At 46.7% G+C, this 8,625-nt stretch overlaps 1 protein-coding gene across 1 annotated transcript in view; it reads left to right on the top strand.

Moving 5' to 3' along the window:
- GGT7 (gamma-glutamyltransferase 7) overlaps positions 1–8,625 on the top strand; it is a 56,281-nt gene that overhangs the window by 11,032 nt on the left and 36,624 nt on the right. The window contains exons 4-6 of the mRNA XM_019539740.1: positions 1,264–1,331; positions 4,006–4,079; positions 4,997–5,190. Coding sequence (XP_019395285.1) covers positions 1,264–1,331; positions 4,006–4,079; positions 4,997–5,190 — 336 coding nt within the window. The remainder of the gene's footprint in view (positions 1–1,263; positions 1,332–4,005; positions 4,080–4,996; positions 5,191–8,625) is intronic.

Raw genomic sequence — 8,625 nt, 5'->3', positions numbered from 1 at the left:
CCGAGCCAGTGGTGCGGGGCAACGTGTGGAGCCCCAGCCGCTGCCTGTTTCCACATGAGGTGCGCTGTAAGTATCTCATGCTGGAGCCCATCCCTACGTTGTTGCAGACCACCATCCAGTGAGCCTGTGCAGGGCTGGGTGGGTGGGAGGCAGCTGGAGCCCCCCTCTGGCAGGGCTGGGGTGGGTAGGGGGCTCTGGGTCAGGAGTAAGGGGCCCCAGCAGGGCCAGCGGGCTGCGGGATGGGAGTGAGGGCCACGGGGGTGGGGAAGGCAGGGGACTATGGGCTGGGAGTGAGTGGCACTAGCATGGCTGGGGAGTGCAGGGGACTGTGAGTCAGGAGTGAGGGGCACCAGCAGTACTGGGCAGGTTGTGGGTTGGAGTGAAGGGCAACAGCATGGGCAAGGCACCGGCATATCTGGGCTGCTCAGCATCACAAAGCAGAAGGGCAGGGCAGCCACAGCTGGACCCATGTCCTGGTGAGTGACGGGAGCAGAGGGAGCTCTGATTTTCTATGATAAAAAAACCAAAATAAAATGCCAAAATAGGTATTTAGAATTTATTCTGGTAGGTTTCCAGATTGCTTTAAAATTGTAAGTATATCAATAAAACATTGTGTTCAACTGATACCTATATATATAATGGCATTTAATTTTAATCATGGAAGAACGTGGATTTGGGGGTTTTTAATCAGAAAATTAGTGATTTTTTATTGGAGAATTTGGGATTTTTAAACAGAGAAAAACGGGATCCCTGTATAGCTTTTTTGTCCACAAGGAGCTGAGTGGAAATGTACTCACTTATTTTATATAGGCGACAGGACACTGCTCATGTGGTGAGAATTTCAGTCACTAGTAACCTGAGCCAGAGGAGAAAAGGTCCAGTGCAGCTTAGGAATCCCTTGGGCCACTAAGTCTTACTAGAAACAAATAAACTGAGTCATATTTGGGGATAAGGGAATATGGGAGGATAGAAGCAATAGATAAATGGCAAAAGCTAGGTGTCATTGGGCTGTTTGACTTTATTAGAGTTACTACAGGATTAAATTTTTCCCATTTCCCCACCAAAGGCTTTTCCTCCTCAGTTTAGTCTGTCACCACCAACCTTTATATCTACCTCACTCCTAATATCTTCAGCCTCTTTCCCTTCCCATGGAAAACATGCTGTATGAAAATGAATGGAATCTTTTTATGGTGGTTGTTTTGATTCCAAGTTGGAAAATATGTCCATAGGGATATTTTCTTTCTTCACCTTTCTTTTGTGCAGGTGGGTCTGTTGGTGGGGGTGCCAGGAATGATACAAGGGATGCATAAGGCCCACCAGTTATATGGGAGGTAAGACTATTTCATACACATTGCTACTTTATGGAGTGTATTCCACTGAAAGGTGCTGCAGGTTAAATGCTGTTTAATCCCATTCATCAGTGACTTGCACTCTACTACATGAGTCATTGGCAGATTTGATGTCAGTAAAGGTCCAATGGGAAGAGGATCTTGTTGTTGGCAAAGTGACTTCAAATGCTGTCCCAAGTCTCTCTCATTAGTCTTGGATGTGCCATCCGTTCACTTTCCCTTGGAATATGATATTCAGGTCACTTTTTTCAGTATTCAGCACTGTTCTGAATGCATGTTACAGCCAGTGGTTGGGATTTCCAGTATTGCACACATTCAGTCACATGGTTAATTTATATGGGCAGTTGTTATGATTGTGTGCAGTTGTATGATTATAGCCTAATTTGCAGAGGTGAAGAACACTTATTATTCTGGTGGTTGTGAGTACTCAGGCTCTCTGAGAAGCAGACCAGAAAACTAATTACAAATCAAACTTAATAAGAACAAGTTGAAAAAAAATATCAGAAATTTCCTTTTTTTATTTGAACAAAAAAATTCATTTTGCTTAGCAATTTTTGAGATGTTAACAAAGCAATGAAAAAAGAAAGATTGAAAAGTATGAGGTTGCCTCCATTTCTCTCTTGTTCCTAGAGGAGGATCCAGGGGGGTGCAGTGGTGCAGTTGCACCCTCTTTTTGATTCCCTTTCCACTCAAACTTTAAAACCAACTGACTAGGAGAGGTAGCAGCATTTCTTGTCAAGCAGTCCTGCAGGAGTCAATTGATTTCATGGCTCAACATAACTAATTTGATCCCTGCTAATGTCTTCACTCCATGGGTATTAACAACCCTCTCTCCTTTTTAATAAATAGCTTTTATGTTCCATAAATTATCCTTTCTTCTGCAATTTTGCCATCTGTTAGCTATTCCTGCTAATGTCTCTTCAGTTTTACAGCCTTACAAACTGTTTTTAGTTCTAGCGAAAACCCTTAACCCAGGTGTGGTAATGTTAATACTAGCACTGTCAAACAATTAAAAAAATTTGATTGTGATTAGTTGCACCATTAAAAAAATTAGTTGCAATTAATCACAATTTTAATTTTGCAGATAAAAACTAAAAAATTAGGCACAGAAAACCTCAAAATTATGCAAAAATGTTCAGGTACTTTGTATGATTGGGGGGTTGGGGGATGTGTGCGTGGGGGAAATTTGTGAAGGTGTGGGGTTCTGTGGGTGTGTGGTGGGGTTTGGAGCTGGGTGGGGATTGCCTGCAGGGGGATCTGGAGTCGGGGGAGGGGGGAGGTCCGCATGCCCTGGCAGGATGCCCAATCTGATTGGGGTCTTGTCAGAGCTGCCTTAGGCCTGGGGCATGCCTGGTGTCCGAGCACAGTCCCGGTAGTGGTGGCCTCATTCTGCCCTCGCCCCAGCAGCAGCAGCCATAGGCAGCCTGGGCTGGGGGCAGCTACTCAGGCCCCAGCTCTGGCCCTGGCTTGAACTTCCCCACTTATTTGCTTAGTGGGTCCCAGGCCCAAGGATGCCAAACAGCCTTGTCATGGCTCCTGCTGCCTTCCCCGAAACCCTGGTGCTGCCAGCCTGGCTGCTTGGGGCCCTGGATGGGGGTTATGGGTACGTCCCCCACCCCTTCCTGCTGCAGCCGCCCAGATCCCATGCCCAGGCTGCCCTATGGCTCTGCACTGCCACCGCTTCTTGCTGGGTGCCCGGGGGTGGTGATAATGGCAGCAGGGCAGGGCAGCCCAGGCACAGGCTCCAAAACCACGTGTGCTATTAATGCATTAAAAAAATTAAATGATTGATGGTAAAGTGTTAGAAGCACCATCAAGATGCATAAGAAGGCTAGGTTTTGTTTTGTGAATCTGAATAAGATGTACATTTAACTATAATGACTACAGGTGTAGTAAAACAGTGTCTTTGAACTATTTTTGCTTAGTTTGTTATGTTTTTTTAAATGTAATATATAAGCTAGAAAATTAGTATGTATTCCAGTAAAGTCATATTTGTTTTTGCTTTGATCTTAAACTGAATAATATAGTACTGGGCCCCTAGCATATTAGTAAAGCTTGTAGTTTCTCTTTAACTGGAGAAAAATATGTGTTGTGTTTATATACGATGATGCACTACACCCCCTTTTCAAAATCCTAGATCTGCCCATGTTTGTCCTCCTTCCTTTCTTGATTTTTGTCTTGCAAGAATAGGAGAATATGTTCATGGATATGAAACAGAAACATTTCATTTTACAAAATGGGTTCTGATTCCTGCTTCTCCCTCCCTCCCCACCAAAAAAAAAATTCTTCAAAAAAATTAAAACAAAACAGACGCATACTGATGGAAGTGTGCAGCATTTCCAATCAGCTCTGCTACTTCACAACCCCCTTGTGCAGTAGATGGGAATTATTACTCCAGTGGTATAGAGGGAACTCTGGTGGAGATGGGTTAAATGATTGGTCCGCAGCTGCCGATGCAGTTGATGTCCAACGTAAAATTGAACTCAGGACTTTCTGCTCCTAGTTCTATTTTCTGATTGTCACAAAAGAAATTTCCAATAAAGCAGTTTCTGACTTTACCCCTGTGGTAGCCCCAGTAGAGCTGCCCCAAGGACAGTTCTACATTTATTTTGCTACATTTTGAATGCAGATTTCTCCTTGTTTTCTTCTTTGCCAGACTCTCTTGGTCAGAACTGCTGGGACTTGCTGCAGGCATTGCCCAGAATGGATTCAATGTCACACATGATTTAGGTAACTGCTGTAATGCTGCAGTGGGCTTCTACATACATCAAAGGAGAAGGGGACTACATTTGTGTATTTGGAAGGGGGAAGTGGGTTAATTTACTGGAACTTAATGTTCTTCAACCTGGGAAATGCATTGGTTTAGAAAACAAATGAGGCCTGAACAGAAGAGAGTGAAAGCAGAGCTGCTAGTGGATGGACAGCAGGGGAATCCTCTACAGTCAGTCTGCCCCCAGGGCACTGACATGTAAAATGGACCTCCTCATGCTTGTCAGTGTGCATGTAGGTCTCTTGTTTTGTGTCCCATAAGGAGATTTCCACAGTTGCATTTGCCTTTATGCTTATGCACCAAAGACTCTGTACAATGTGCAGCGCACACAAAATACACACAAAAATGTGGATCTGTGTGTCTTTGTTAAGGCCATTCAATAAATCTGTTGAAGATCCAGCACTGTAATCCTGACCCCCAGTCTGAGTCCCATGAATTCAGGGGTTGGTGATGTTTTTGGGCAGAGTGCCAAAAACACCTGTAACCTCCACTTGTAAGATGTTGGTGTACCAGGGGTGGACAGGGAGGGAGCCTCAAGGGGCCTAATTCTTGCAGTAGCAGTGCAGCCCCAGCCCCTTTCCCAAAGTCTGAGTGCCAAGCAAAATACTTTCATGTCCCATGCTCTGGCACACGTGCCAGGGGTTCCCTACCCCTGCTATAGCTATGAGATTAATCATACTGTGGTCCTGTTGCTCCAGCGATCTCTGACTGGCTTGTTATTTTTCAAATGGGGCAATGGATAATAATTACACATACCAAGAAACCAAAAAACAGAATTTCATGGGTTGCAACTGGACTTCTCAATGCCCATTCTTGAAAGTTGAATGTCCTTTGTGGTTTCCTCTTGTCATACTACTGTCACCATTCTTGCCTACAGCCAAAGCTGTTACTGAACTGAAGGAGCTGAACTACTCTGACAGGTTCAGGGAGACTTTCCTCCCAGAGGGTCAGCCTTTGTTGGCTGGGATGTTAATGAAGCGACCAGACCTGGCAAACACTTTGGACCTGGTTGGAGCAGAAGGAGCATCGGCTTTCTACAGTGGAAACCTGACACAGGAGATCATTTCTGAGGTGAGCTGTGTCTGTGCTGGTCTGCCCTTGGATTGTTGCGTGGTTCATCTCGGACCAAGTAATCGTGCCATCTAGCTGCAACTTGTTTTAAATGTGCTAGCCAGCTGGAGCTAAATAGCTAGTTTTGACTTTAAGTGATAAATATTTGGAGGCCAATTTTTCACCTATTTACACCTATGTAACTGCTTTAACTTCAGTCTCATAATCCTAATTTAAACCAGCGCAAGTAATAAAGAAGTCAGTTCCCATATGAGCTGTAGACTACAATATATATGATTCAATAGGTTTGGCTTCTCAAATACAACAAAGAGACAACAAAAAGGATCTCATTTTCTATTATAGCATAAAACATAGTATCCTATTATAGGCTATTAGAGTCACTTCTATAGGACATCATTGGTTTCATCTCTAATATATTTATAGGTCCTGTCCCTAAAGATTGAATAGTTATTTTAAATTTAGAGTGGATTTAGATGCTGGAAAGCCTAGATAAACAGTCCTTCACCGGCCCCAGAATGACTGTAATGCAGGCAATGACAGTGTCTGTTTAGCCAATGTGTCTTGTTGCTGACTGCTGCAGAGTACTCTAGGTGCCTTGCACCTGAAAATAGAAACGGCTCAAGAGAGACCCCTAGCGGTGAGAAGGGGGAGGTGCAGCTGCTAGTCACCAGGGCAGCACAGGTGCTGCTTGCTGAGGCAACCAGTGAAACCTGCTGACATGAAGGGGCAGGGCTTAGCCCTTCTTAAGCCCAGCCAGGAGGACAGGAGGACAGGTCCCTTCTGGCAGCCAAGGAGGGGGGAGCTCGGCCAGTGCGGAGAGAGGGGTGAAGATTGACTGCATGAGCATCCCCTGGTTTGCTGCCATGGGCTGGAGTATTTTTTCCGGTAGGGATCGAATGTTCTTTTGACCAAACGGTTTATTTTTACATTATAGCCTAGGGGCGTTGTGCTTTCTGTTTGACTGGAGGACCGGGTGAGACTATTAAGGGTTGGAAGAGGCCTCATAGGGACTCCACGGTAGCATGGGGGTCCTGGCACCAGAGAGGGCGCAGCATTTTGGGGGTGCATTGGCCCCAGCCCCAGAGTGAGGGGGGGCAGCGAGGAGCCCCAGCAAGGTAAAGGAGAGGGCTGAATTACAGCAAGGCCCAAGTCAAGAGCCTGGTGGTACCGTCTGCGAGGCTTGGGCTGCAGTGTAGGGGAGGAAAGGAGCCGCAGATAGTGCCCCCTGACACCGGGGCATATAAAGTGGGCAGCCTCCCACTAATTACATCATTCAATCAATTAAGATCAAGGTGTGGCAGGCGAGTAAGCAGGCGGCTGGCCCATAACAGGAGGGCGGAGTCACCACTAGAACGACTCCAGCAGCGATACTCTTGTCACAATGGTGCGTTGGCCAGGAAAGGTTTATACGGCAGTATGCATTATAAGACGCTGGTTTGCTGGTATGAAGAAGAGAACCCTTGGTCCATGTGGAGAGAAAAACGAGAACAGACGCTAACCCCCGGCCCAGAGTTGGGGAAACAAGATTTGGGTCATCCACACCAAGCGGTACAACGCCCACAGGATCAAGCAGCAGGACAACAAATCCTGCAAGCCTGTGTGATTGGAAGCACCTGACCTGGCCCAACGGTGCAGGTAGGAATGTGTGGCTATGTAGCCCGAGTTGGCCATGAGGCAGAAGATGAGCTGCCCGCACCGGTGGTAGAAGTAACCATAGAGGAAAAAGAGTAGTGGCTATGCTGGACTGGGGATCAGTGCAGACAGTGGTGCGGAGCGATGTGTTACCAGCAAGGGAGATAAGAGTGGATTCGTGTGAGGGTGCAGTGTTGGTGTGGGGACCGCCTCGATTTTGACAGGGTGAGCATCACCCTACGAGTAGGCAATAAGACCTGCCGGATCGTAGTGGGGGTCGCAGAACATTTACCCTACCCAGTGGTACTGGGCTGTGACTGGCCCAAGTTGTTAGAAGAAATAGTTGGTGTGAGGCATAAAGAGACCGCGGAGGGTTTCATGGGTGAAACTGAGCAACGCCTCCCGAAGAGGAAGGGGGACAGAGGGTGGATATTGCCCAGTTGGGGGAAGACGAATACTTTCAACTAGAGCCAAGTCAAGAGACAGACTTTTGGTGGGCGCTGCAGGAACACCTCGCTCAAAGAAATGATGAGGTATTAAGGCCGGAACTGATGAGAACAACCCCGAGGTTCGAAGTAAGGAATGGCCTCCTATACCAGATCAAGCAAGGGAAGCCAGAAGGAGAGGAGGTTGCTCAGCTGTTGGTCCTGCGGTGGTATTGACGGGCTTTGTTGAAGGTGGCTCATGAGCTCCCCATGGGCAGGCATCTAGGCTGGGACAAGACACAAGCACACATTCGAGCAAGGTTTTATTGGCCCAGTATGATGGGGGAAGTCGTGAGATATTGCGCTTTGTGTCCCGTCTGCCAAAAAGCAAACCCAAGGCCGCCTGCAAAAGCTCTTTTAGTTCTGATGCCTCTGGTAGAGGTTCCCTTTGAGAGGGTGGCAGTAGACATCATTGGGCCACTCCCCTGAAGTAGCACGCAAAACCAGTACATATTAGTTTTACTGGATTATGCGATGCGGTACCTGGAAGCTGTGCCAATGCGGATAGTGTCTGCGCCAAAGGTGATGAATGAGCTTTTGAAGATATTCTCCTGGGTAGGACTCCCTAAAGAACTACTAACTGATCAGGGAACGAATTTTACATCACATGTGTTTGAGGCAGTGAGTAAAGCCTTGGGGATTAAACACCTGAAGACAGCCGTGTATCATCCCCAAACAGACGTGGGCTTGTGGAACGTTTTAATCAGACATTGAAACAGATGCTAAAAAAGTTCGTGGTTCAGAGCCCTTAAAATTGAGACAGAATGATACCTCCTTTGTTGTTCGCAGTAAGAGAGGCACCCCAGGCCTCCACCGGGTTCTCACCTTTTGAATTATTATATGGCCGGCAACCAAGGGGAATCCTGGACCTGATTAGAGAGAGGTGGGAAGAACAACAGAGTAACAACCGGAACATTATCCAATATGTGATCCAACTTCGGGAACGCCTTGAAGCGGCTCGGAACATGGTCTTAGGAAACCTCAGAGAAGCCCAGCAACAGCAAGTAAGGCACTACAATCGAGGCGCCCGGGAAAGGAAGTTTGAGGTGGGGGACCACGTGTTGGTCCTATTGCCGGACAGTGAGAGTAAGTTACTTGTCCAGTGGCAGGGACCCTATGAAATCATATGCCGAGTGGGGCCCATAGACTACGAGGTATACCAGATAGATAAACAAAAAAAGAAGCAAGTATACCACGTCAATATGTTAAAGAAGTGAGAGGACTGGGAATGTATGTACTTAGCCCCTCATCCTGAGGAATTAGAGTTGGGACCCACGTTAATGGAAGAAAGTAGACCGGGTGACGTAGAACTGGCCCC

This window comes from Crocodylus porosus, unplaced genomic scaffold (genome assembly GCF_001723895.1).
Source record: "Crocodylus porosus isolate Cpor-Errol unplaced genomic scaffold, CroPor_comp1, whole genome shotgun sequence".
Lineage (NCBI taxonomy): Eukaryota > Metazoa > Chordata > Crocodylia > Crocodylidae > Crocodylus > Crocodylus porosus.
This window is presented reverse-complemented; position numbering and strand designations above follow the sequence as displayed.